This window comes from Gopherus flavomarginatus, chromosome 1, assembly GCF_025201925.1.
Source record: "Gopherus flavomarginatus isolate rGopFla2 chromosome 1, rGopFla2.mat.asm, whole genome shotgun sequence".
NCBI lineage: Eukaryota > Metazoa > Chordata > Testudines > Testudinidae > Gopherus > Gopherus flavomarginatus.
Genome location: NC_066617.1, coordinates 351,580,678 through 351,607,951, shown reverse-complemented (window position 1 = coordinate 351,607,951; position 27,274 = coordinate 351,580,678). Strand labels below are relative to the sequence as shown.

The following is a 27,274-nucleotide window of genomic DNA, read 5'->3' as shown; positions in this document are numbered from 1 at the left end:
GCACGAGCCGGCAGGGGGCGCTCATTGAACGCTGACACCACGACGCCGCGGCACAGGGAGGGGAGGGGGCCGCGGTTGCCCGAGTTACGGGAGGAAGTTTAAGTTGAGGCGCCCGAGCGAGGCCGCCCCAGCCGGCCAGGCCCTGGTAACTGCCCCGCTGCCCGCCGGGGCCCGCGGCACTGGCGCCGGGGAGGGGACCTGTGGGGCGGGAGCGGCAGTCGGAGGGTCAGGGAGCCGCCAGGGTGATAGAGGCTGGGGGTGGAGGAGGGTGACAGCAGTGATGGTGGGGGTGCGGGGGGTGTCGGTGATGGTGGCTGGGGGTGCGGGAGGTGTCGGTGATAGTGGCTGGGGGTGCAGGAGGGTGACAGCAGTGATGGTAGGGGTGCGGGGGGTGTCGGTGATAGTGGCTGGGGGTGCAGGAGGGTGACAGCAGTGATGGTGGGGGTGCGGGGGGTGTCGGTGATAGCGGCTGGGGGTGCAGGAGGGTGACGGCAGTGATGGTGGGGGTGCGGGGGGTGTCGGTGATAGCGGCTGGGGGTGCAGGAGGGTGACAGCAGTGATGGTGGGGGTGCGGGGGTTGTCGGTGATAGTGGCTGCGGGTGCTGTTGGGTAACAGCAGTGATGGTGGGGGTGCGGGGGGTGTCGGTGATAGTGGCTGGGGGTGCAGGAGGGTGACAGCGGTGATGGTGGGGGTGCGGGGGGTGTCGGTGATAGTGGCTGGGGGTGCAGGTGGGTGGCAGCGGTGATGGTGGGGATGCGGGGGGTGTCGGTGATAGCGGCTGGGGGTGCAGGAGGGTGACAGCGGTGATGGTGGGGGTGCGGGGGGTGTCGGTGATAGCGGCTGGGGGTGCAGGAGGGTGACAGCAGTGATGGTGGGGGTGCGGGGGGTGTCGGTGATAGCGGCTGGGGGTGCAGGAAGGTGACGGCAGTGATGGTGGGGGTGCGGGGGGTGTCGGTGATAGCGGCTGGGGGTGCAGGAGGGTGACGGCAGTGATGGTGGGGGTGCGGGGGGTGTCGGTGATAGCGGCTGGGGGTGCAGGAGGGTGACGGCAGTGATGGTGGGGATGCGGGGGGTGTCGGTGATAGTGGCTGGGGGTGCAGGCGGGTGACGGCAGTGATGGTGGGGGTGCGGGGGGTGTCGGTGATAGTGGCTGGGTGTGCAGGAGGGTGACGGCAGTGATGGTGGGGGTGCGGGGGGTGTCGGTGATAGCGGCTGGGGGTGCAGGAGGGTGACGGCAGTGATGGTGGGGGTGCGGGGGGTGTCGGTGATAGCGGCTGGGGGTGCAGGAGGGTGACAGCAGTGATGGTGGGGGTGCGGGGGGTGTCGGTGATAGCGGCTGGGGGTGCAGGAGGGTGACGGCAGTGATGGTGGGGGTGCGGGGGGTGTCGGTGATAGTGGCTGGGGGTGCAGGCGGGTGACGGCAGTGATGGTGGGGGTGCGGGGGGTGTCGGTGATAGTGGCTGGGGGTGCAGGCGGGTGACAGCAGTGATGGTGGGGGTGCGGGGGGTGTCGGTGATAGTGGCTGGGGGTGCAGGAGGGTGACGGCAGTGATGGTGGGGATGCGGGGGGTGTCGGTGATAGTGGCTGGGGGTGCAGGAGGGTGACAGCAGTGATGGTGGGGGTGCGGGAGGTGTTGGTGATAGTGGCTGGGGATGCGGGGGGTGTCGGTGATGGTGGCTGGGGGTGCGGGAGGTGTCGGTGATAGTGGCTGGGGGTGCAGGAGGGTGACAGCAGTGATGGTAGGGGTGCGGGGGGTGTCGGTGATAGCGGCTGGGGGTGCGGGAGGGTGACAGCAGTGATGGTGGGGTTGCAGGGGGTGTCGGTGATAGTGGCTGGGGGTGCAGGAGGGTGACGGCAGTGATGGTGGGGGTGCGGGGGGTGTCGGTGATAGTGGCTGCGGGTGCAGTTGGGTGACAGCAGTGATGGTGGGGGTGCGGGGGGTGTCGGTGATAGCGGCTGGGGGTGCAAGAGGGTGACAGCAGTGATGGTGGGGGTGCGGGGCGTGTCGGTGATAGTGGCTGGGGCTGCAGGAGGGTGACGGCAGTGATGGTGGGGGTGCAGAGGGTGTCGGTGATAGCGGCTGGGGGTGCAGGAGGGTGACAGCAGTGATGGTGGGGGTGCGGGGGGTGTCGGTGATAGTGGCTGGGGCTGCAGGAGGGTGACGGCAGTGATGGTGGGGGTGCAGAGGGTGTCGGTGATAGCGGCTATGGGTGCAGGAGGGTGACAGCAGTGATGGTGGGGTTGCAGGGGGTGTTGGTGATAGTGGCTGAGGGTGCAGGAGGGTGACAGCAGTGATGGTGGCTGTGCGGGGGGTGTTGGTGATAGTGGCTGGGGGTGCAGGAGGGTGACGGCAGTGATGGTGGGCTTGCAGGGGGTGTTGGTGATAGTGGCGGAGGGTGCAGGAGGGTGACGGCAGTGATGGTGGGGGTGCGGGGGGTGTTGGTGATAGTGGCTGGGGGTGCAGGCGGGTGACGGCAGTGATGGTGGGGGTGCGGGCGGTGTTGGTGATAGTGGCTGGGGATGCGGGAGGGTGACAGCAGTGATGGTGGGGGTGCGGGCGGTGTTGGTGATAGTGGCTGGGGGTGCAGGAGGGTGACGGCAGTGATGGTGGGCTTGCAGGGGGTGTTGGTGATAGTGGCTGAGGGTGCAGGAGGGTGACGGCAGTGATGGTGGGGGTGCGGAGGGTGTTGGTGATAGTGGCTGGGGGTGCAGGCGGGTGACGGCAGTGATGGTGGGGGTGAGGGGGGTGTCGGTGATAGCGGCTGGGGGTGCAGGAGGGTGACAGCAGTGATGGTGGGGGTGCGGACGGTGTCAGTGATAGTGGCTGGGGGCGCAGGAGGGTGACGGCGGTGATGGTGGGGGTGCGGCGGGTTTTTGGTGATAGTGGCTGGGGGTGCAGGAGGGTGACAGCGGTAATGGTGGGGATGCGGGGGGTGTCGGTGATAGTGGCTGAGGGTGCAGGAGGGTGACGGCAGTGATGGTGGGGGTGCGGGGGGTGTTGGTGATAGTGGCTGGGGGTGCAGGCGGGTGACAGCAGTGATGGTGGGGGTGCGGACGGTGTCGGTGATAGTGGCTGGGGGCGCAGGCGGGTGACGGCGGTGATGGTGGGGGTGCGGCGGGTTTTTGGTGATAGTGGCTGGGGGTGCAGGAGGGTGACAGCGGTAATGGTGGGGATGCGGGGGGTGTCGGTGATAGTGGCTGGGGGTGCAGGAGGGTGACAGCAGTGATGGTGGGGGTGCGGCGGGTTTTTGGTGATAGTGTCTGGGGGTGCAGGCGGGTGACAGCAGTGATGGTGGGGGTGCGGACGGTGTCGGTGATAGTGGCTGGGAGTGCAGGAGGGTGACAGCGGTGATGGTGGGGGTGCGGACGGTGTCGGTGATAGTGCCTGGGGGTGCAGGAGGGTGACAGCAGTGATGGTGGGGGTGCAGGAAGGGGTCCGTGATAGTGGCTGGGGGTGCAGGAGGGTTACAGCAGTGATGGTGGGGGTGTGGGGGGTGTCGGTGATAGTGGGTGGGGTGCAGGTGGGTGGCAGCAGTGATGGTAGAGGTGCGAGGGGTGTCGGTGATAGTGGCTGGGGGTGCAGGCGGGTGACAGCAGTGATGGTGGGGATGCGGGGGGTGTCGGTGATAGTGGCTGGGGGTGCAGGAGGGTGACAGCAGTGATGGTAGGGGTGCGGCGGGTTTTTGGTGATAGTGGCTGGGGGTGCAGGAGGGTGACAGCGGTGATGGTGGGGGTGCGGGAGGTGTCCATGATAGTGGCTGGGGGTGCAGGAGGGTTACAGCAGTGATGGTGGGGGTGCGGACGGTGTCGGTGATAGTGGCTGGGGGTGCAGGAGGGTGACAGCGGTGATGGTGGGGGTGCGGGGGGTGTCGGTGATAGTGGCTGGGGGTGCAGGAGAGTGACAGCAGTGATGGTGGGGGTGCGGGGGGTGTCGGTGATAGTGGCTGGGGGTGCAGGAGGGTGACTGCAGTGATGGTGGCGGTGCGGGGGGTGTCGGTGATAGTGGCTGGGGGTGCAGGTGGGTGGCAGCCGTGATGGTGGGGTTGCAGGGGTGTTGGTGATAGTGGCTGAGGGTGCAGGTGGGTGACAGCCGTGATGGTGGGGGTGCGGTGGGTGTTGGTGATAGTGGCTGGGGGTGCAGGCGGGTGACAGCTGTGATGGTAGGGGTGCGGGGGGTGTCGGTGATAGTGGCTGGGGGTGCAGGCGGGTGACAGCAGTGATGGTAGGGGTGCGGGGGGTGTCGGTGATAGTGGCTGGGGGTGCAGGAGGGTGACAGCAGTGATGGTGGGGGTGCGGGGGGTGTCGGTGATAGTGGCTGGGGGTGCAGGAGGGTGACAGCGGTGATGGTGGGGATGCGGGGGGTGTCGGTGATAGTGGCTGGGGGTGCAGGAGGGTGACAGCAGTGATGGTGGGGGTGCGGCGTGTTTTTGGTGATAGTGGCTGGGGGTGCAGGAGGGTGACAGCGGTGATGGTGGGGATGCGGGGGGTGTCGGTGATAGTGGCTGGGGGTGCAGGAGGGTTACAGCAGTGATGGTGGGGGTGCGGACGGTGTCGGTGATAGTGGCTGGGGGTGCAGGAGGGTGACAGCGGTGATGGTGGGGATGCGGGGGGTGTCGGTGATAGTGGCTGGGGGTGCAGGAGGGTGACAGCAGTGATGGTAGGGGTGCGGCGTGTTTTTGGTGATAGTGGCTGGGGGTGCAGGAGGGTGACAGCGGTGATGGTGGTGATGCGGGGGGTGTCGGTGATAGTGGCTGGGGTACAGGAGGGTTACAGCAGTGATGGTGGCGGTGCGGGGGGTGTCGGTGATAGTGGCTGGGGGTGCAGGAGGGTGACAGCAGTGATGGTGGGGGTGCGGGGGGTGTCGGTGATAGTGGCTGGGGTACAGGAGGGTGACTGCAGTGATGGTGGCGGTGCGGGGGGTGTCGGTGATAGTGGCTGGGGGTGCAGGAGGGTGACAGCGGTGATGGTGGGGGTGCGGGGGGTGTCGGTGATAGTGGCTGGGGGTGCAGGTGGGTGGCAGCAGTGATGGTGGGGTTGCAGGGGGTGTTGGTGATAGTGGCTGAGAGTGCAGGTGGGTGACAGCAGTGATGGTGGGGGTGCAGGGGGTGTTGGTGATAGTGGCTGAGGGTGCAGGTGGGTGACAGCAGTGATGGTGGGGGTGCGGGGGGTGTCGTTGATAGTGGCTGGGGGTGCAGGCGGGTGACAGCTGTGATGGTAGGGGTGCGGGGGGTGTCCGTGATAGTGGCGGGGGGTGCAGGTGGGTGACAGCAGTGATGGTGGGGGTGCGGGGGGTGTCGGTGATAGTGGCTGGGGGTGCAGGCGGGTGACAGCTGTGATGGTAGGGGTGCGGGGGGTGTCCGTGATAGTGGCGGGGGGTGCAGGAGGGTGACTGCAGTGATGGTGGGGGTGCGGGGGGTGTCGGTGATAGTGGCTGGGGGTGCAGTAGGGTGACAGCAGTGATGGTGGGGGTGCGGGGGGTGTCGGTGATAGTGGCTGGGGGTGCAGGCGGGTGACAGCAGTTATGGTGGGGGTGCGGGGGGTGTCGGTGATAGTGGCTGGGGGTGCAGGAGGGTGGCAGCAGTGATGGTGGCGGTGCGGGGGGTGTCGGCGATAGTGGCTGGGGGTGCAGGCTGGTGACGGCGGTGATGGTGGGGGTGCGGGGGGTGTTGGTGATAGTGGCTGGGGGTGCAGGCGGGTGACAGCAGTGATGGTGGGGGTGCGGGGGGGTGTCGGTGATAGTGGCTGGGGGTGCAGGAGGTTGACAGCAGTGATGGTGGGGGTGCGAGGGGTGTTGGTGATAGTGGCTGGGGGTGCAGGAGGATGACAGCAGTGACGGTGGGGGTGCGGGGGGTGTCGGTGATTGTGGCTGGGGGTGCAGGAGGGTGACAGCAGTGATGGTGGGGGTGCGGGGGGTGTCGGTGATAGTGGCTGGGGGTGCAGGAGGGTGACAGCAGTGATGGTGGGGGTGCGGCGGGTTTTTGGTGATAGTGGCTGGGGGTGCAGGAGGGTGACAGCGGTGATGGTGGGGATGCGGGGGGTGTCGGTGATAGTGGCTGGGGGTGCAGTAGGGTGACAGCAGTGATGGTAGGGGTGCGGCGTGTTTTTGGTGATAGTGGCTGGGGGTGCAGGAGGGTGACAGCGGTGATGGTGGGGGTGCGGGGGGTGTCGGTGATAGTGGCTGGGGGTGCAGGAGGGTGACAGCAGTGATGGTGGGGGTGTGGGGGGTGTCGGTGATAGTGGCTGGGGGTGCAGGAGGGTGACGGCAGTGATGGTGGGGGTGCTGGGGTGTCGTTGATAGTGGCTGGGGGTGCAAGAGGGTGACAGCAGTGATGGTGGGGGTGCGGGGGGTGTCGATGATAGTGGCTGGGGGTGCAGGCGGGTGACAGCAGTTATGGTGGGGGTGCGGGGGGTGTCGGTGATAGTGGCTGGGGGTGCAGGAGGCTGACAGCAGTGATGGTGGGGGTGCGGGGGGTGTCGGTGATAGTGGCTGGGGGTGCAGGCGGGTGACGGCGGTGATGGTGGGGTTGCAGGGGGTGTTGGTGATAGTGGCTGAGGGTGCAGGTGGGTGACAGCAGTGATGGTGGGGGTGCGGGGGGTGTCGTTGATAGTGGCTGGGGGTGCAGGCGGGTGACAGCTGTGATGGTAGGGGTGCGGGGGGTGTCGGTGATAGTGGCTGGGGGTGCAGGAGGGTGACTGCAGTGATGGTGGGGGTGCGGGGGGTGTCGGTGATAGTGGCTGGGGGTGCAGGAGGGTGACAGCGGTGATGGTGGGGATGCGGGGGGTGTCGGTGATAGTGGCTGGGGGTGCAGGAGGGTGACAGCAGTGATGGTGGGTATGCGGGGGGTGTCGGTGATAGTGGCTGGGGGTGCAGGAGGGTTACAGCAGTGATGGTGGGGGTGCGGACGGTGTCGGTGATAGTGGCTGGGGGTGCAGGAGGGTGACAGCGGTGATGGTGGGGGTGCGGGGGGTGTCGGTGATAGTGGCTGGGGGTGCAGTAGGGTGACAGCAGTGATGGTGGGGGTGCGGGGGGTGTCGTTGATAGTGGCTGGGGGTGCAGTAGGGTGACGGCGGTGATGGTTGGGGTGCGGGGGGTGTCGGTGATAGTGGCTGGGGGTGCAGGCTGGTGACGGCGGTGATGGTGGGGGTGCAGGGGGTGTCGGTGATAGTGGCTGGGGGTGCAGGAGGGTTACAGCAGTGATGGTGGGGGTGTGGGGGGTGTCGGTGATAGTGGGTGGGGTGCAGGTGGGTGTCAGCAGTGATGGTAGAGGTGCGAGGGGTGTTGGTGATAGTGGCTGGGGGTGCAGGAGGGTGACAGCGATAATGGTGGGGATGCGGGGGGTGTCGGTGATAGTGGCTGGGGGTGCAGGCGGGTGACAGCAGTGATGGTGGGGGTGCGGCGGGTTTTTGGTGATAGTGGCTGGGGGTGCAGGAGGGTGACAGCAGTGATGGTGGGGATGCGGGGGGTGTCGGTGATAGTGGCTGGGGGTGCAGGAGGGTGACAGCAGTGATGGTGGGGGTGCGGCGGGTTTTTGGTGATAGTGGCTGGGGGTGCAGGAGGGTGACAGCAGTGATGGTGGGAGTGCGGACGGTGTCGGTGATAGTGGCTGGGGGTGCAGGAGGGTGACAGCGGTGATGGTGGGGGTGCGGACGGTGTCGGTGATAGTGGCTGGGGGTGCAGGAGGGTGACAGCAGTGATGGTGGGGGTGCGGGGGGTGTCGGTGATAGTGGCTGCGGGTGCAGTTTGGTGACAGCAGTGATGGTGGGGGTGCGGGAGGTGTCGGTGATAGTGGCTGGGGGTGCAGGCGGGTGACAGCAGTGATGGTAGGGATGCGGGGGGTGTCGGTGATAGTGGCTGGGGGTGCAGGCGGGTGACAGCAGTGATGGTAGGGGTGCGGGGGGTGTCGGTGATAGTGGCTGGGGGTGCAGGAGGGTGACAGCACTGATGGTGGGGGTGCGGGGGGTGTTGGTGATAGTGGCTGGGGGTGCAGGAGGGTGACAGCAGTGATGGTGGGGGTGCGGGGGGTGTTGGTGATAGTGGCTGGGGGTACAGGAGGGTGACTGCAGTGATGGTGGCGATGCGGGGGGTGTCGGTGATAGTGGCTGGGGGTGCAGGTGGGTGGCAGCAGTGATGGTGGGGTTGCAGGGGGTGTTGGTGATAGTGGCTGAGGGTGCAGGTGGGTGACAGCAGTGATGGTGGGGGTGCGGGGGGTGTCGTTGATAGTGGCTGGGGGTGCAGGCGGGTGACAGCTGTGATGGTAGGGGTGCGGGGGTTGTCGGTGATAGTGGCTGGGGGTGCAGGCGGGTGACAGCAGTGATGGTAGGGGTGCGGGGGGTGTCGGTGATAGTGGCTGGGGGTGGAGGAGGGTGACTGCAGTGATGGTGGGGGTGCGGGGGGTGTCGGTGATAGTGGCTGGGGGTGCAGTAGGGTGACAGCAGTGATGGTGGGGGTGCGGGGGTGTCGATGATAGTGGCTGGGGGTACAGGAGGGTGACTGCAGTGATGGTGGGGGTGCGGGGGGTGTCGGTGATAGTGGCTGGGGGTGCAGTAGGGTGACAGCAGTGATGGTGGGGGTGCGGGGGGTGTCGGTGATAGTGGCTGGGGGTGCAGGAGGGTGACGGCGGTGATGGTGGGGGTGCGGGGGGTGTCGGTGATAGTGGCTGGGGGTGCAGACTGGTGACGGCGGTGATGGTGGGGGTGCAGGGGGTGTCGGTGATAGTGGCTGGGGGTGCAGGCTGGTGACGGCGGTGATGGTGGGGGTGCGGGGGGTGTTGGTGATATTGGCTGGGGGTGCAGGCGGGTGACAGCAGTGATGGTGGGGGTGCGGGGGTGTCGGTGATAGTGGCTGGGGGTGCAGGAGGCTGACAGCAGTGATGGTGGGGGTGCGGTGGGTGTCGGTGATAGTGGCTGGGGGTGCAGGCTGGTGACGGCGGTGATGGTGGGGGTGCGGGGGGTGTTGGTGATAGTGGCTGGGGGTGCAGGCGGGTGACAGCAGTGATGGTGGGGGTGCGGGGGGTGTCGGCGATAGCGGCTGGGGGTGCAGGAGGGTGACGGCGGTGATGGTGGGGGTGCGGGAGGTGTCGGTGATAGCGGCTGGGGGTGCAGGAGGGTGACGGCGTGATGGTGGGGGTGCGGGGGGTGTCGGTGATAGCGGCTGGAGGTGCAGGAGGGTGACAGCAGTGATGGTGGGGGTGCGGGGGTGTCGGCGATAGTGGCTGGGGGTGCAGGAGGGTGATAGCAGTGATGGTGGTGGTGCGGAGGGTGTCGGTGATAGCGGCTGAGGGTGCAGGAGGGTGACGGCGTGATGCTGGGGGTGCGGTGGGTGTCGGCGATAGTGGCTGAGGGTGCAGGTGGGTGGCAGCAGTGATGCCGGGGGTGCGGGGGGTGTCGGTGATAGTGGCTGGGGATGCAGGCTGTTGACGGCGATGATGGTGGGCGTGCGGGGGGTGTCGGCGATAGTGGCTGGGGGTGCAGGAGGGTGACAGCAGTGATGATGGGGTTCGGGGGTGTCGGTGATAGTGGCTGGGGGTGCAGGCGGGTGACAGCAGTGATGGTGGGGGTGCGGGGGGTGTCGGTGATAGTGGCTGGGGGGGCAGGTGGGTGACGGCAGTGATGGTGGGGGTGCGGGAGGTGTTGGTGATAGTGGCTGGGGGTGCAGGCGGGTGACAGCAGTGATGGTGGGGGTGCGGGGGGTGTTCGTGATAGCGGCTGGGGGTGCAGGAGGGTGACGGCGGTGATGGTGGGGGTGCGGGGGGTGTCGGTGATAGTGGCTGGGGGTGCAGGCTGGTGACGGCGGTGATGGTGGGGGTGCAGGGGGTGTCGGTGATAGTGGCTGGGGGTGCAGGCTGGTGACGGCGGTGATGGTGGGGGTGCGGGGGGTGTTGGTGATAGTGGCTGGGGGTGCAGGCGGGTGACAGCAGTGATGGTGGGGGTGCGGGGGTGTCGGTGATAGTGGCTGGGGGTGCAGGAGGGTGACAGCAGTGATGGTGGGGGTGCGGTGGGTGTCGGTGATAGTGGCTGGGGGTGCAGGCTGGTGACGACGGTGATGGTGGGGGTGCGGGGGGTGTTGGTGATAGTGGCTGGGGGTGCAGGCGGGTGACAGCAGTGATGGTGGGGGTGCGGGGGGTGTCGGCGATAGCGGCTGGGGGTGTAATAACCTTAGTCCGAGATCTGGACCTTAGCGTCCAAAATATGGGGGTTAGCATGAAAACCCTCCAAGCTTAGTTACCAGCTTGGACCTGGTACCTGCTGCCACCACCCAAAAAATTAGAGTGTTTTGGGGCACTCTGGTCCCTCTGAAAAACCTTCCCTGGGGACCCCAAGACCCAAATCCCTTGAGTCTCACAACAAAGGGAAATAATCCTTTTTCCCTTCCCCCCTCCAGGTGCTCCTGGAGAGATACACAGACACCAGCTCTGTGAATCCAAACAGAGTGAATCTCCCTCTCTGTTCCCAATCCTGGAAACAAAAAGTACTTTCCTATTCCCCCAGAGGGAATGCCACATCAGGCTAGCAATCCAACCCACAGATCTCCCCTTGATTTCTTCCTCCCACCAATTCCCTGGTGAGTACAGACTCAATTTCCCTGAAGTAAAGAAAAACTCCAACAGGTCTTAAAAGAAAGCTTTATATAAAAAGAAAGAAAAATAAGTACAAATGTTCTCTCTGTATTAAGATGATACAACACAGGGTCAATTGCTTAAAAGAATATTGAATAAACAGCCTTATTCAAAAAGAATACAAATCAAAGCACTCCAGCACTTATATTCATGCAAATACCAAAGAAAAGAAACCATATAACTTACTATCTGATCTCTTTGTCCTTACACTTGGAAACAGAAGACTAGAAAGTAGAACTACTTCTCCAAAGCTCAGAGAAAGCAGGCAGCCAGAAAACAAAGACCTTAGACACTCAATTCCCTCCACCCAAAGTTGAAAAAATCCGGTTTCCTGATTGGTCCTCTGGTCAGGTGCTTCAGGTGAAAGAGACATTAACCCTTAGCTATCTGTTTATGACAGGGGGTGCAGGAGGGTGACGGCGGTGATGGTGGGGGTGCGGGAGGTGTCGGTGATAGCGGCTGGGGGTGCAGGAGGGTGACGGCGTGATGGTGGGGGTGCGGGGGGTGTCGGTGATAGCGGCTGGGGGTGCAGGAGGGTGACAGCAGTGATGGTGGGGGTGCGGGGGTGTCGGCGATAGTGGCTGGGGGTGCAGGAGGGTGATAGCAGTGATGGTGGTGGTGCGGAGGGTGTCGGTGATAGCGGCTGGGGGTGCAGGAGGGTGACGGCGTGATGCTGGGGGTGCGGTGGGTGTCGGCGATAGTGGCTGAGGGTGCAGGTGGGTGGCAGCAGTGATGCCGGGGTTGCGGGGGGTGTCGGTGATAGTGGCTGGGGATGCAGGCTGTTGACGGCGATTATGGTGGGCGTGCGAGGGTTGTCGGCGATAGTGGCTGGGGGTGCAGGAGGGTGACAGCAGTGATGATGGGGTTCGGGGGTGTCGGTGATAGTGGCTGGGGGTGCAGGCGGGTGACAGCAGTGATGGTGGGGGTGCGGGGGGTGTCGGTGATAGTGGCTGGGGGGGCAGGTGGGTGACGGCAGTGATGGTGGGGGTGCAGGAGGTGTCGGTGATAGTGGCTGGGGGTGCAGGTGGGTGGCAGCAGTGATGGTGGGGTTGCAGGGGGTGTTGGTGATAGTGGCTGAGGGTGCAGGTGGGTGACAGCAGTGATGGTGGGGGTGCGGGGGGTGTCGTTGATAGTGGCTGGGGGTGCAGGCGGGTGACAGCTGTGATGGTAGGGGTGCGGGGGTTGTCGGTGATAGTGGCTGGGGGTGCAGGCGGGTGACAGCAGTGATGGTAGGGGTGCGGGGGGTGTCGGTGATAGTGGCTGGGGGTGCAGGAGGGTGACTGCAGTGATGGTGGGGGTGCGGGGGGTGTCGGTGATAGTGGCTGGGGGTGCAGGAGGGTGACAGCGGTGATGGTGGGGGTGCGGGGGGTGTCGGTGATAGTGGCTGGGGGTGCAGTAGGGTGACAGCAGTGATGGTGGGGGTGCGGGGGGTGTCGTTGATAGTGGCTGGGGGTGCAGTAGGGTGACGGCGGTGATGGTTGGGGTGCGGGGGGTGTCGGTGATAGTGGCTGGGGGTGCAGGCTGGTGACGGCGGTGATGGTGGGGGTGCGGGGGGTGTCGATGATAGTGGCTGGGGGTGCAGGCGGGTGACAGCAGTTATGGTGGGGGTGCGGGGGGTGTCGGTGATAGTGGCTGGGGGTGCAGGAGGGTGACAGCAGTGATGGTGGGGGTGCGGTGGGTGTCGGTGATAGTGGCTGGGGGTGCAGGCTGGTGACGGCGGCGATGGTGGGGGTGCGGGGGTTGTCGGTGATAGTGGCTGGGAGTGCAGGCTGGTGACGGCGGTGATGGTGGGGGTGCGGGGGGTGTTGGTGATAGTGGCTGGGGGTGCAGGCGGGTGACAGCAGTGATGGTGGGGGTGCGGGGGGTGTCGGCGATAGCGGCTGGGGGTGCAGGAGGGTGACGGCGGTGATGGTGGGGGTGCGGGAGGTGTCGGTGATAGCGGCTGGGGGTGCAGGAAGGTGACGGCGTGATGGTGGGGGTGCGGGGGGTGTCGGTGATAGCGGCTGGGGGTGCAGGAGGATGACAGCAGTGATGGTGTGGGTGCGGGGGTGTCGGCGATAGTGGCGGGGGGGGCAGGAGGGTGATAGCAGTGATGGTGGTGGTGCGGAGGGTGTCGGTGATAGCGGCTGGAGGTGCAGGAGGGTGACGGCGTGATGCTGGGGGTGCGGTGGGTGTCCGCGATAGTGGCTGAGGGTGCAGGTGGGTGGCAGCAGTGATGCCGGGGGTGCGGGGGGTGTCGGTGATAGTGGCTGGGGATGCAGGCTGTTGACGGCGATGATGATGGGCGTGCGGGGGGTGTCGGCGATAGTGGCTGGGGGTGCAGAAGGGTGACAGCAGTGATGGTAGGGGTGCGGGGGGTTTTTGGTGATAGTGGCTGGGGGTGCAGGAGGGTGACAGCAGTGATGGTGGGGGTGCGGTGGGTGTCGGTGATAGTGGCTGAGGGTGCAGGTGTGTGACAGCAGTGATCGTGGGGGTGCGGAGGGTGTCGGTGATAGTGGTTGGGGGTGGAGGAGGGTGACAGCAGTGATGGTAGGGGTGCCGGGGGTGTTGGTGATAGTGGCTGGAGGTGCGGGGGGTTTTGGTGATAGTGGCTTGGGGTGCAGGAGGGTGACAGCAGTGATGGTGGGGGTGCGGGCGGTGTTAGTGATAGTGGCTGGGGATGCAGGTGGGTGTCAGCAGTGATGGTGGGGGTGCAGGGGGTGTTGGTGATAGTGGCTGCGGGTGCTGTTGGGTAACAGCAGTGATGGTGGGGGTGCGAGGGGTGTTGGTGATAGTGGCTGGGGGTGCAGGAAGGTGACAGCAGTGATGGTGGAGATGCGGGGGGTGTTGGTGATAGTGGCTGGGGGTGCAGGTGGGTGACAGCAGTGATGGTGGGGGTGCGGAGGGTGTTGGTGATATTGGCTGGGGGTGCAGGAAGGTGACAGCAGTGATGGTGGGGGTGCAGGTGAGTGTTGGTTATGGTGGCTGGGGTGTGGGTGGGTGAGAGAAATGGTGTCTGAGGTGCAAGTGGGTGTTGATGGCAGCTGAGGATGCGGGTGTGTGACAGCAGTGATGGCTATGTGTTGATAATGGTGACTGGAGGTGTGGTGACAACAATGATGGGGTCAGCTGGGTGATAGCACTGATGATGTGGATAGGTGTGTGTGGCTGGGGGTGCAGGTGAGTGTTGTGATAGTGGTGGGGTGCTGGTGAGTGATAAGGATGGGTGGGGTGTAGGTATGTGTTGGTAGTGGCTGAGGCTGCAGGCAGTAGACCACAGTGATTGTAAAGGTTTAGGACTATGGTGGGGGCATTGTTGTGTATGACAGGTGGGAGATGCAGAGCATGTGACGTGATAGGAGAGTGTGTGGGTAACTGACAGTAGTTGGGGGAACAGGTTGTGTGTAACAGTGTTTGAAGTGTAGGGTTAATATTGGGGGGCACAGTTGATAGGTATGGTGGCAATGATGGTTAACAAACAATTTGGATCCGGGTGGTAATCATGCTGATGGTCATAGTGATGGGGCATGTCATGACTGTGATGGTTACAGTAGTTTGGCTGTGGTGGAATATTGCTGATGGGTGGGGAGATTACAGAAGCAGGGGTACTAATTCTAATGGTGGTGGTGGTGTTAGAGCTGTGACTGAGGGTATGTCTTCACTACCAATGTGGCTGTGTAATTGCAGCCCCAGCGCTGGGAGAGAGTGGCACCAGTGCTGTAAAAAACCCACCTCAGTGAGGGGAGTAGTTCCCAACGCTGATGCACTGTTTACACTGCCACTTTATAGTGCTGAAACTTGCATCACTCAGGGGTGTGTTTTTTCACACCCCTGAGCGAGAAAGTTTCAGTGCTGTAAAGTGGCAGTGTAGACAAGGCATGACAGTAGTTTGGAAGACGTTAAATAAATCATCCTTCTGTAAATTGTTTCTTGTTGGCTTTAAATCTGTAATCAATTCTCTGCCCCCAGAAATGTATCCTGCTCCCTCTCGTCAATGTATATTTCTTTGGTTTGCATTATCTATTAACTGTGTTATTACTGTATGTTATTCACCTTGGTCCGGCTTGGAGGCTTGTGTGGTGTTCACCTCACTGAAGGAATTTTGCAGATAAATCACTCGAGCTCAGCTGTGGCTTGAGCTTCAGAAACAAGCGCAGCCAAAAACTTGCTGCTTGAAATACTTTCTTGATCTCTGTATTTTGCACTAAGCATGGATGCATGGAATCCATTTAGAGCAAGACCCAGAGACCATAAATATGGAAGAGCCAGAGAGGAAGTGTGGGGCGGGGGGAGAGAATGATCCACCATTTTCTATTTCTTAGGAAAATCACTACAGTAGATGCACAGATGAAAAAGGCAAATGGTTATTTTTTTCCCCTTTGATTCTGTATTCTGAAATGAGGATGCCCAGAACCTAATCTGATCCTGCTGCATTTCAAAACATGTTGTGCACCCCTGTGTTTGAGCTGGAAGTTTCAGAGAAGCCTAAAGGAGTGAGGCACCCACCTCCTATTGAATTTCAGTAGGATTTGAGCACCTAACTCAGTTAAGCCCCTTGGGAAATTCCAGCCTTAAAATCAGCACCCACCCCTCTCTTTATTTTTTAAATCCCTGCCTGTGGCAAACATTGAATTTGATCAATAAAAATGAACTTAAAAAGTAATTACAGGGGGGCTGTAGGAATACTAAGGACAGGTCTGCTGATCAGGGCCTTATACCCAAATGTGTTCCTGGGGCATGGTGGTTTCTTCATGTATGGCAAATGTTATGATGCTGCAGCAGACACATCACAATGTGATTCCATAATGCAAATATTTACTACTGTGATACAAACATGGAAGTGTTGATCTAGGTCCCTTTGGATAGGTCTACACAGCATATGGCTGTGAGGATCCCAGGCCAGGTCATGTGTCCCTGCTGGGAGTTTGAAGTTTCCAGGACTAGATTCTTATGATGAGAATTAGCTGTCACTGTTAAATAATTAGCTGTGGGGAGGGAGGACACAGGTGGCTGCCTCTTCTAAGCATCAGATTTGAAACAATCAGTCTTCTTCTAGAGCCACATAATCAAAATGAGCAAAATTGACTCAGTCCTTCAGTGCAGGTAGATTTCCTATATGTAGCTTACTTGGAGTGGTAAAGATGCCTTTAAATAAAATATTAAGGAGGAGATTTTTCAAAGGCATAAATGATAGGTTCCTAGCTCCCATTTTCTTGTCCAACCCTAAATCTGCCTCTCTAGGATTGCCAGCCTTCTATCACTCCCTTTAAACTGCCCTTCTGCACTTGCCCTTTACCAATCTACCTTCTACCAACGCAACCAATTGCTATGCCAAACAATAGCCACTCATGCTGGGGAAAAAATAATCTTATAAAAGCTGGGATGTAGACTGACAGGTTGCATGGTCTGTGTTAGATGGTCTTTGTAGTAATAGTAAGCTTGGGTCCTATGGGTGGAGGGCTAGACGGTGTCTAGAGTTAGGTGGCTTAAGTTCATTTCCTTATTTTAATGGATTTGTGTCGGGTATGCTGTGTTGGTTCTCAACATTTTTTGTGTGTGTTAATTTTAATAGGCAACAGCCTGTCCTATTGTGGAAGTAGTGGTTGTGACTCAGAGTTAAGACTATATGTAAGGGGCTTGTGTGAGTCAGAGAAGCCCTGATGTTTAAGCCACCTGTTCTACCCTTTTGGGTCCGGGAGAGCTATGTCTACTGCAGGATGAAAGAATCTAGCCTGCTGTGTGTAATGGCATTAGTTCTGTGGACTAGTAGCAACTTTTGTTTAATTTTTTTGTGTGTAAATTAATTAACATTTGGAACTCAAGCAGCTGGACAATTTCATATTAAAATGAAAATACAGCTGAAATGCAATGAAGAAACTCTATAGATGCCTTTTCCTTGTGATTTGTTTTTCATATATGTATGCTACCAGCCTGTCAGCAGAATCGCTGTCACTTTATTCCAGAGGTTGGCATTGCAAGACAATACACGTAGGGATTACTGTTGACATGCATATCCCTTCTGTAAGCAGTTTTATTCCCAGCTCTGACAATCAAAACCCATGTCAGAGCTACAACAAACATTCATAGTTCTGGGAGAATATAAAGAAGGGGCAGAGAGATGCATACTAAGAAGTGAACTAGAGCTGGCCTGATAAAGATGGACTGGAAACAAAAGAAAAATGGCTAGAAAAAAAACAACTGCTGATTGGTTTTGTGAGAATGAAATAATTCCAATCCTAAGGAATGCAATTACTAGTTGCTACATAGGCTCCAGTTCAGGACACCATTTAGTATATGTCACTAGAACGTAAGCATGTGCTTAAGTGCCTTCTCGAGCTTATGAATTTTCCTGAATTGGCAGCCATATCTCCCCACAAGTATGAAGGGCCTGATCCTGAAATCATTTACAATTGGGTCTGGTGCTTACTGCCATAATTTGTCCTGCTGAAGTCAATGCAACTACTCATTACAAAGCACTACTTCTAGTATATATTTGCAAGATTTGGCCCTTCTTTAGCAATGGGACAGTGGGCCCAGGCTTGTAAGCCCTTCTGTATGGATTGATTAAATAATCTCTTCAGGTTCCTTTGAGCCCTACTTTTCATGATTCTATGACTGAACTGAGGTCCTAAATTTAAGCTTTATAAAAGCAGGATTTTTCAAAACCTAAAATCAATAGAAATATTTTGATATAATTATTGTTTAAAATTTCCAGTCAACATTTTCAAACAACACACATTTTTTTGCAGTGTTTGAAACTCAAATCCTAAAATATTGGACTAGAATGTGAGATTCTGACAGTGAAACCAAATAGAAAAATAAGGTGAAATGGGCTCATTTTTGTTGTCCAAGTTGAAATAAATATAAAAAGTATGTGTGTGGGGGAGGCATAAACAATAAAAAGTATATTAGATATTTAATCACACAGTAACAGAATCATAGAAGTGAAGGACTGGAAGAGACCTCGAGAGGTCATCTAGCTCAGTTCCCTGCACTCAAGACAGGGCTACATAATAACTAGACCTGACAGATGTTTGTCTAACCTGTTCTTAAAAACTTCCAATCATGGAGATTCCACAACCTTCCTAGGCAATTTGTTCCAGTGCTTAACTACCCTGACAGGAAGTTTTCACTAATGTCCAGGCTAAGCCTCCCTTGCTGCAATTTAAGCCCATTGAGTCTGTTGCTATCCTCAGAGGCTAACGAGAACAATTTTTTACCCTCCTCCTTGTAATGTACTTTAAAACTGTTTTTTTGCAGCATTGTTACACTGTTGACTCATATTTAGCTTGTGATCCACTATACCCCCCAGGTCCCTCTCTGCACTACTCCTTCCTAGGCAGTCAGTTCCCATCTTGTATGTATGCAATTGATTGTTCCTTCCTAAGTGGACACTTTGCATTTGTCCTTATTGAATTTCATCAGTTTATTTCAGACCATGCTATTTGTAAATATAGGTAAGGAAATTTGTTTTCTAAACTATTATTTTGTTTTCTAAACTATTATTTTTACTTCCCCAATTAACTTTTTAATATTAGGTTTTTGAAAAAATAACCTATTGAAATTGAAAAGATTTTTGGAAAAGTGATTTGTTTTAGCCTGTGATTTAATATTATTTCACTATTTCTATTTTTTCTGATAAAACATCCACTTTTTCAGAGTTGTTTGTTGCAGATGCCACAGCCAGGTAAGAATGTGAAGTTATACAGATCATTAATTTCCCTTGTTTGTTTTTCTTAGATATGTTCTAAATTCTAGAACACATGCAGCATAAAACATGGGAAAGAAGAAGAAAAAAGAGAATCAGGTTGGGCAGTTTAAAGAAGCTAAATCATCTTTCCCAGAAGCTTTGCTGGCATTTCAGTATGTTTCATAAATTTTAATTCTCAAGTTTGTATAAAACATACATGTAAAACAGATAGCAAATAGCACTTACCTCAGCCAGTCAAAATATTAGCTGTTTTAACACGGAGAAATGTGATGACTGTGATTTTTAATATTATTTTGTGATACAATATACAGATTGTAAACCTGTGCATATGGGAGAAAACATTTCACCGTCCTGTGCATATGGGAGAAAACAGTGGGTCAAACATTTTCTTTTTTCCTCAGGTTAGAAATTCATCACACTGTTAATAATTTGTTACTAACTGGTGAATCTTAAGCGTGTGAATCCCCTGCTACAAATAGTTTTCAGTTCCTGTAACTGGTTGGGACTTGGGAGCACATATTTTGCTGTGTGGCTGGACACCCCAACTGTGCCGCTGTAACTAAGTTTAGTCCTCCCTCTTTCCATAGCTATGCAATCAGATATCCCACAAAATCATATCAAAATGTACAATCCTTGGTTATTATGGATAACATCGTCTGATAGCACAGAATCCATCAAGACCCAATTGATTCTGTAACCGGTCACTGGCAGGGTTGGCTCTGAAGACAGTTTGTAGCGCCACACTTCCAGCTTGTTTAATTAGCATAACAGTTAACAGTATTTTTTCCCTGCTAGAGGCATATTTGGCACTTGGTTGCCTTCTTGTAACCAGTTCAGCACACTATTCCGGTTTTCAATGGAAATAGGCCTCCCAAACCATGTTTGTGTAACTAATGTGACTGATCTTACTTGCTAGGGACGTGCCTTGCTTCCTGTGTCTGTCTGCATGTCCTTGAGGCATTCTGTTCTTTGTTGAGGCAATAAAAGATAGCTGAAAGGATTTCTCCAGCATACCCTTGTATGGATTCAGGTAACCTGCCTGGTAGGTGTGGCCACACAAACACAGATGTCATGATGGCAGAAAAAGCTGCTGTATGGACATAAACTAAGCAGTGTTACTTGCAACCAACCAGTTATGGTGACTGTACCTCTAAGTTACACAGTCATGGTTAAAGATTGTAGTTGTGGTCTTGGCCACATGGAAAGTTCCTTCATTGTAAGCTACTTGCACTGGGAAAAGCTGCATGTTTGGCAGCACTCTGTTGACTTTGAAAATGATGGAGGGAAAGCCCTAAAATGAAAAATGTTAAAGCAAAAGAGAAGAAGGGAGGAAAGAGGTGAATATACCAATATGTTATTAAATAACGTGACTTACTAGCTGTGTGATTTTTTGGAAGATGAATGACAGGAGAACAAGTTAATATTTAGCTCTATGCCTTTTATCAGATTTAGTTTGAAAGGAAAAACCCCTAGCAGTGGGCAAACATTCAACAGTTCACATCAACATTTGAAGAATAACAGATACTAGTTCAATGTCTGGAAAGGGAACACAAGGCTTGTGATGATGCCGCCTGTGGGAGCCAGCTGAGGTCACTCAGTCATGGTGAACTGCAAACAGAACGGGGCAAACAAACCCCCAAAACTGGTGGATATTCCAATACTTAGATTTACCAAGCCAGCACAAAACAGCTTCTATAGTATCTCACTGGTTACTCAGAAGTCCAAATAATGCAGGTCCCTTAAAGTATCCAGCCTTAGGCCTCCATCCAGACACACATGTCAGATATGATGATGATTACTGAAAATCTTATCATATAAAAGAAAGGTTCTTCCAACCCCAAAGGATCAGCCACATACCCAGGTCCAATTATAATTTAGATCTTACCCAAAACACACGCTATAGTCAATTCTTGTTAACTAAACTAAAATTTTTTATAAAAGAAAAGAGAGAGAGTGTTGGTTAAAATTCAATTCTTGAGGTTCAGATACATAGCAGAGATGAGCTTGTAGTTGCCAAAAGTCCCTTTAGAATTAGTCCATAGGTTATAGTCCAATGTCCATATTCAGGGTGGCTCCAGTCAGTGACTGGGGATCCCAATCCTTATGGCTTAAGGTTTCCACCTCTTGAAACTCAAAGCAGGTCTGAGATGAAGAACGATCATGTCCCAGGGTTTTTGTAATTTTCCTGTAGCCTTTTGGCCTGAGAAAACAATAGGCTTAACTTTCCTTCTCCTAAACATTATGGCAATTAGCATAGGGTAATTTATCCATTAAACAGTTCAGATACAGTTTACCACAACCTTCAAAGAGACATATAGACAATAATACTATTTCACTCAAATATTTTCCTAAATATTACTACTCCTTTTATGATCTTTGAATCAAAGCTATAGCAATAGACGAGACTTGTTGGCTAATATTAAAAGACCTGAGCAAACATCTACCCTTCTGCCTCTAACAATACAGGCCTGCATTTCAAAGCTGTATTCATTTACACATCTTCCTAACCAGTCTCTAAAGTTCAGCCATGGGTCAGGTCAGTCTGTGAGTTAATTAACACTTTCTGGCCCTGTCACCTTTCAATGAGATACTATATTACACTCATAACGTCACAAGGCCAGACAGCAGAATAGCAGATGCCTACAGATCTATTGTATTTTGCCAGAGTTTGCAGGACTTTGTGTAGGGTTTCTGTAGAACTGTAAGCACTTTATTTAGCATTTTGCAAGGAGCACACTGGGAGCTCCCATAGAGTAACAGACCAGATTCAGCTGAGTATGGCCCAATAAATCAACAAATAAAGCAATATATCATCCCACTAAAAAACAGCCAAAATATGTTATTAGGATGAGAAAAACAATAGCTTTCTTGTCAGTTCATAGTTTTGGCAGTTCCAACATCCAAATAGATGACTCATTTGTCAGGAGAGTCTTCCATTGACATGGGAATTGCACTAATTTATTTTTTAATCTCCTAATACCGTAGTGGGAGATATGCACATCTTATTTTTTTTCCTCGATACCCTTGTAAATCAGACCCTTAACATCTGCCTCAGTTTTTTTATTTGTAAAAATGAGCATAATGATACGTATGAACCTACCTCTCTCAAGAGTAGGACCCTGTTTTAACTCTGTCAGCTGCCCTATTCCCAGGATCTCAGGTGTATCTTGAGGATTAATTTGTCAAGTTCTAAAAAAACTTCCACATCTGCTTTTTGATCCCTTGGGTTGAAATTTCCTACTGTTGCTGTTCATAGATTTTTGCTATTCTTTGCATCATTAATAGAGTTTCCTAATTCAATGATAGTGTCAACTCACTTGTGAACTAGTGGGGCCTGGTGATGTGCCACAGGTAAGTTACCAGACCATTTTGGTACTGGATTTTAGTGTGGTTTAATACTGCTCTCTACATATTATAAAATATTGCATGCAATATGCATTATTCCAGAAAAACAGTACCAAAGAGATTGTTAATCAAGCATGTTCACTAGGTCTTTGAATCTGACATTTTAATAGACAGCTCTTTCTGGGTAAGAAAGTTACTCATATTAACAAAAGCCCCTGAAAATTTATTATACGTCTACATATTTTTGATACTCAAAAAACAAAAACAGAGACGTTAATACCATCTGATTGGCCAGTCTTCAGGTCCCATTGGAGCTTCCTTTACCCATTATGATGGAAATTAAGATCAGCATCAATGTTCAGAATAGCAAAATAGACCAGAAGAATTTTGATAAAATGAATGTAATTTAAATAGTGAATTAGTAAACAATGGGCATAGCATGCTGCCAAACCATAATCTCTTTGATCTGTAGTACATTTTTACTGTAGCCAAAGACTCCTCTATGTCTTCAGTATATACTTTCCTCTTAAAATCTTTTAAAAGAGGATCTGAAGAATGCCTTGGAGCAGATACTCAGAGTGGCAAATTGACAGCAGAGAATGCAACACTGATAACTTGTAACTTACATGACTAAATCCAGATCGAATTTATTAAGGAAAAAAAATCTCCTTTGGACTCAATACACACTAGTAGGAATGGGAAGAAAAAAAAAGAGAGAATGATACTTTGTGGAACAGTAGAGGATCTAACTGTAATTGGTTACACATGCCTTTATGGGGCCTCAGGGTAAGACAGTTCTGGAAAGTGGTATGACATAGATTAAATATGGTTTTGGAAATTGACATAACTAGTAACCTAATATATCTAACGTTAGGAGATTTCAGAGCTTGAGAGAACTGGCTGTGTCTACACTACAGATTTCTGCTGGTGTAGCTATATTGGTCAGAAATATGAAGAGGTGAGATCCCTGAGCAACACAGATGTGCTGAAAAAAGCCAGTAGTATGAACACAGCATATACTGGCAAAACTGCACTTTTACTGCTGTGGCTGGTTTCACATAGGGGCGTGTGCATGGGGTGTGTGGAATAAGCTATCCTGATAAGAGCACAGCTTTGCTTGTATAAGCTATGTTTACACCAGTAGTGTTTTATGGGTATAGTATATCAGTATTCCTATATACTTGTAAAGCACTCTTACTGTAGACGTAGCCTAAGTGGACTGCTGGAAAAAGTTGCCTTTAAGAGTTCAGTAGATAATCAAAACAAAAAACAAAACAAAACAAAACAAAAAGTCATCCAGCAAGAGATATGAATGTTGTGAGCTGGATCACTGGGCTAGGCTTATCAGCAAATTCAGAATAAATTACTTTTCGGGTCTGAGCCTGCATTTCTTACTTACTCAGTGCTCCCCTGGAAGCTAACAGAAGTGTGGATGAGCAGGAAATACTGCATTAGGCTCACTGGGCCAGATTTTCAGAAGAGTTCAGCTCCCATTTAGGCACCAAAGCAAGTGGCCAGATTTTCAGAGTTCAGAATGTTGCATGTGGAGCCCTCTTGAAAATCTAGCCATAAATATCACAGTGAGAGCTGCTGGATGTAAAACATTTTTGAAAATCTGGCCCCAGCTATGGAAACAGTCCTTGAAAATGTGGCTCAGTGTTTGCATGATAAACTGGATAACTGAACTACTATGCCTGTCCTATATTGGTACAGTCAATACAACAGAATGTTATACATCAGCATACCAAGGTGCTTTGCTGTTAGCCCTGTAGTCAGTATGGTTTATTTATACTCCTCATCCCTCCTCTTTCTTTCCTGTAGAAATAAAATTGTAAAATAGGAAATGCAGTTTCTTAGGCCAGTGCCGCAGGGAAACTCATGGAAGCTGCTCATCAAGGTTTGGGAAGTTCTTTCAGTGATTGCACATGCTCATTCACTGTAGGTGTGTGTGCACCCCGTGAAAAGTTGTTGGAGTTTTTTTCCCTCAGCAGTATCCACTGGGGTGTATTGAGTGCTCTCTGTCACCATGCACCCCTGCATACTGTTATAAGAGGGTGAGGCCATCCCTAAACCCCCTCAGTTCCTTCTTATCACCAGTGGCGGTTGTTGGAGCAATTCCAGACTTGTTAAGTCAAGTGCTTCCCTCATTTCTTTCTGTATAGATCCTGTCTGTGGTAAACTACTACTATGTTTTTTAGTACTAGGTTTGTGTTCTAAGTCTTTTTTGACCACTTTTTATCATTTGGTACTGGGATTGGTACTGGAACGATGCCTCGTTTGCCGGGGTTTAAGTTGTGCCAGACCTGCGTTAAACCCATGCCGGTCAGCAACCCACTCCCACCCTGCTTGAAATATCTGGGAGAATCCCAAATTAGTGACAGATGTCACATCTGCAAAGGATTTAAGCCCTGCTCCAAAAATATAGAGGAACGAGACTCAAATGCTTGCTCGTGGAGGCAGCCTTTTGCCCCTCACCAGAATTGTCACACAGGAAAAGCACCACAAGTACATCATCTTCACTATAGAGCACTCAACAAGAGATGTCTGTGATTCCTCATTCCCATTGCCAGTACCGAAGAAAAGACTTAGGCCTTCTTCAGGTTTGGTACCTCTCTTGACTATGTCGGTACTGAAGTCAGACAGAGGCAGAGACTCTACAGAGCATTCAGGGAAGTGGCCGTTCCAGGAACACTTGTCATCTCCCAAGAGGGGATTGCCGCCTCCTGAGCCTCTGCCAGGTCTGCTGAGGCCAGCCCCTGAAGACTTTTGCGGATCCATCAAATGGTGCCACTCCCTACCATGCCAGAGGCATATGCAGCTGCAAGGGACCTGCTTAACCTCTCAGTACTGGTATCACTGGCAAGTAGAAGGTTTGCAGCTGATACCGATGTCTATGGCTCATACCTCACCACATCGAGATTCTGTAGTACCACTACCCAAACTTCCGCAAAGGCCCATGCTGTTGAGCGGAAAGCCTCCAGTAATTTTCCTGGCACCACTATCCCCAGGCTCAGACTGCCTCTCATAGTCCCATCTGGATCTGCCCCTAAGTTGTCAGAAGTATCTGACTTTTCTTCTTCGGACTCAGAGGTGAGGTCATTTGTATGTCATCCAGGATGGAGAAAATACCCCCATAAGAGACTTTGGGACCATAGACTGTGCAGCAGCCTCAGCATTGGCCTCCTTCTAAAGGTCAATTGTCCAGGCAAAGATGGGTTCCAGGCCCATACCAGTGGCCTTATTGGATATCATGGGGGGTCCCCCCTCCAACGAGGACCTCCCCTCAGCCATCTCACTCGTTATCATGGAGAGTGCACTGAAGATATCGGCACTGAGTGCACCATTCTCCTGGTAGTGGTACTGAGACTGGTGCCAAGCAGCCAGAAATCACTTGGGCAGCTTCTCCACCGCAAGTCACAGACCAGTCACCACTTCAGATGCCTATTGCTTCCTTGTCCTCATCACCAGATGAGGCTATTGAGCAGTCAAATGACTCACCACTGCCAGAGGACCTCATCAAGATCTTTTAAAAAGAGTGGCATATGTACTTAACATTCAGGCAGAAGAGGTGAGTGAAAGCTCTCACAAGTTGGTGGACATTTTGGTGTCAACTATCCTGGCCAGGGTGGCTTTACCAATTAATGAAGCCACCATGAAGCCAGTCAGGGTTCTTTGGTAGACACTCTCCTCCTTGCACCCCAAAGCAAAATGAGCTGAGAGGACATGTTTTGTCTCCTCTAAAGCCTATGAATATTTTCAGTCTCTTCCTCCCATCCCTCCAGTTTCTCTTGTGGTGGCAGCTGCCAATGAGCAGGAAAAAACAGCACAACAAGCTTCCACACCAAAAGGCAAAGACTCAGAGACTGTATTTGTTTGGTCAGAAACTTTATTCCACAGAAGGTCTGTGACTCAGGATTGTAAACCAACAGGCACTCCTGAATTGCTATGACTTGACCCTCAGAGAGAACATTATAAAATTCAAAAACAAGTTAACAGAGGACTGTAGACAGGAGTTTGCAATAATGGCTGACGAGGGAAGCTGGTTTCCAGAACTACTCTCCAGGACCATTTGGATAACGCAGACTCAGATGCTCGAACCCTGGCACTAGCTATTCCTATGAGAAAGTATTCATGCTTGCAGTCATCTGGAGGTCCAACAGACTATCCAGGACCTCCCTTCTGAAGGTCCCTTGCTGTTTTCAGAGAAAACAGAGGATAGGCTTCATAGCCTTAAAGATTCCAGGGCAACACTCAAATCCCTTGGAATCAGTGATGAAAAGAAAACAGTTTTGTTTGCAGCAGCTGTACAGGCACCAAGATTTTGTTCCCTGATTTCAAGATCCACCAAGAAAAAATGGAAGGGGTTATAAGAGGTGCCCTCAGCCACACTCCTCTTCAGCATTGGGATCATCCTGTTCAGCTGACTTTTCCAAAGAGACATTTTGATGGGTGGGTCTAGAGGAGTGTTGCAGTTATCATAATTGCATCAGTTTCTCATCTTTTGTTTACCAATCATTTGTCCCCTTCCTAAGTGCTTGGACCCACATCACATCGAACTGGTGTGTCTTAAGCATGATGGAACTGGGATATGCCCTCCAGTTCATTTCTACCCCTCTTGCACCCCACTTTAGAGACCACTCTCATGAGCTTGTCCTTCAATGGGAGGTCCAGTCTTTTCTTCAGGCATGGGCCATAGAGGAAGTTCTAGATTACTACTTCCCTGAATTACTAGTTCTTGATTACTACTTCCCTGGAACAGGGGGACTGGTATGCTGCTCTTGACTTAAAGGATGTTTACTTCCATGTCACAATATGCCACAACCATTGGAAGTTTCTCAGACTCATGGTGAATAGTTGCCATTATCAGCTCACATTAGTTCCATTTGGTTTGTCAGCTGCTCCTCAGGTGTTCATGAAGTGCGTAATGATGGTGGCAGTGCATCTACAAAAATTAAGTGTCCATATGTTCCGTACCTGGACAACTCATTGATCAGAGGTTGATCTGAAACTCAAGTCCTGTTCAGCATAGCTACTATCCTGTCTACATACAACATACTGGGGCTCCAGGTAAATTGGAACAAATCAATCCTGAAACTGGTATAGACAGTAGAGTTCACTGGGGAGTCCGAGCATTCATTTTGTCATCTCTAGATTGCTGGATGAACCCTCTGAAAGTTTGTATAGGGGTTTTCTTTTCCCCTCCCACTACCAAGCCTCACTGTAGTCACAGATGTATCATCCCTGGGTTAGGGAACTCACATCAGGTCCCTAGAGACTCAGGGTCTCTGGTCATCTCGAGATGTAAAGACTCTCATAAATGTCAGGGAGTTAAGAGTGGTACGTCTAGGCTGCTTGGTCTTCCTCCTCCACATAGTAGGAAAGAATTTATTAATTTTAAGAGACAATTCAACAACCATGTTTTACATAAACAGGCAGGGAGGGGCATGTTCGACTCAACTGTGCCAGGAGGCAGTTTGTCTCTGGGTTTTTTGTACAACCAACTCAGTTCATCTCAGGGCTGCTTCCGTTTCAGGAAAACAGAACACATTAACAGATGTGCTGAGCAATTCCTTTGCCGATTGCCTTGACTGATCACTATATCCAGGTCCATCTTCCAGCTCT

The 27,274-nt window shown here is 53.4% G+C and overlaps 1 protein-coding gene across 2 annotated transcripts in view; it reads left to right on the top strand.

Moving 5' to 3' along the window:
* The first annotated feature begins 114 nt into the window (after positions 1-114).
* The window catches only part of CCDC83 (coiled-coil domain containing 83), a 48,259-nt gene continuing 21,099 nt past the window's right edge, over positions 115-27,274 (top strand). For both annotated transcript variants that reach the window (XM_050941935.1, XM_050941944.1), the window contains exons 1-2: positions 115-145; positions 18,337-18,459. In XM_050941935.1, coding sequence (XP_050797892.1) covers positions 18,374-18,459 — 86 coding nt within the window. In that variant the 5' untranslated portion in view covers positions 115-145; positions 18,337-18,373. The remainder of the gene's footprint in view (positions 146-18,336; positions 18,460-27,274) is intronic.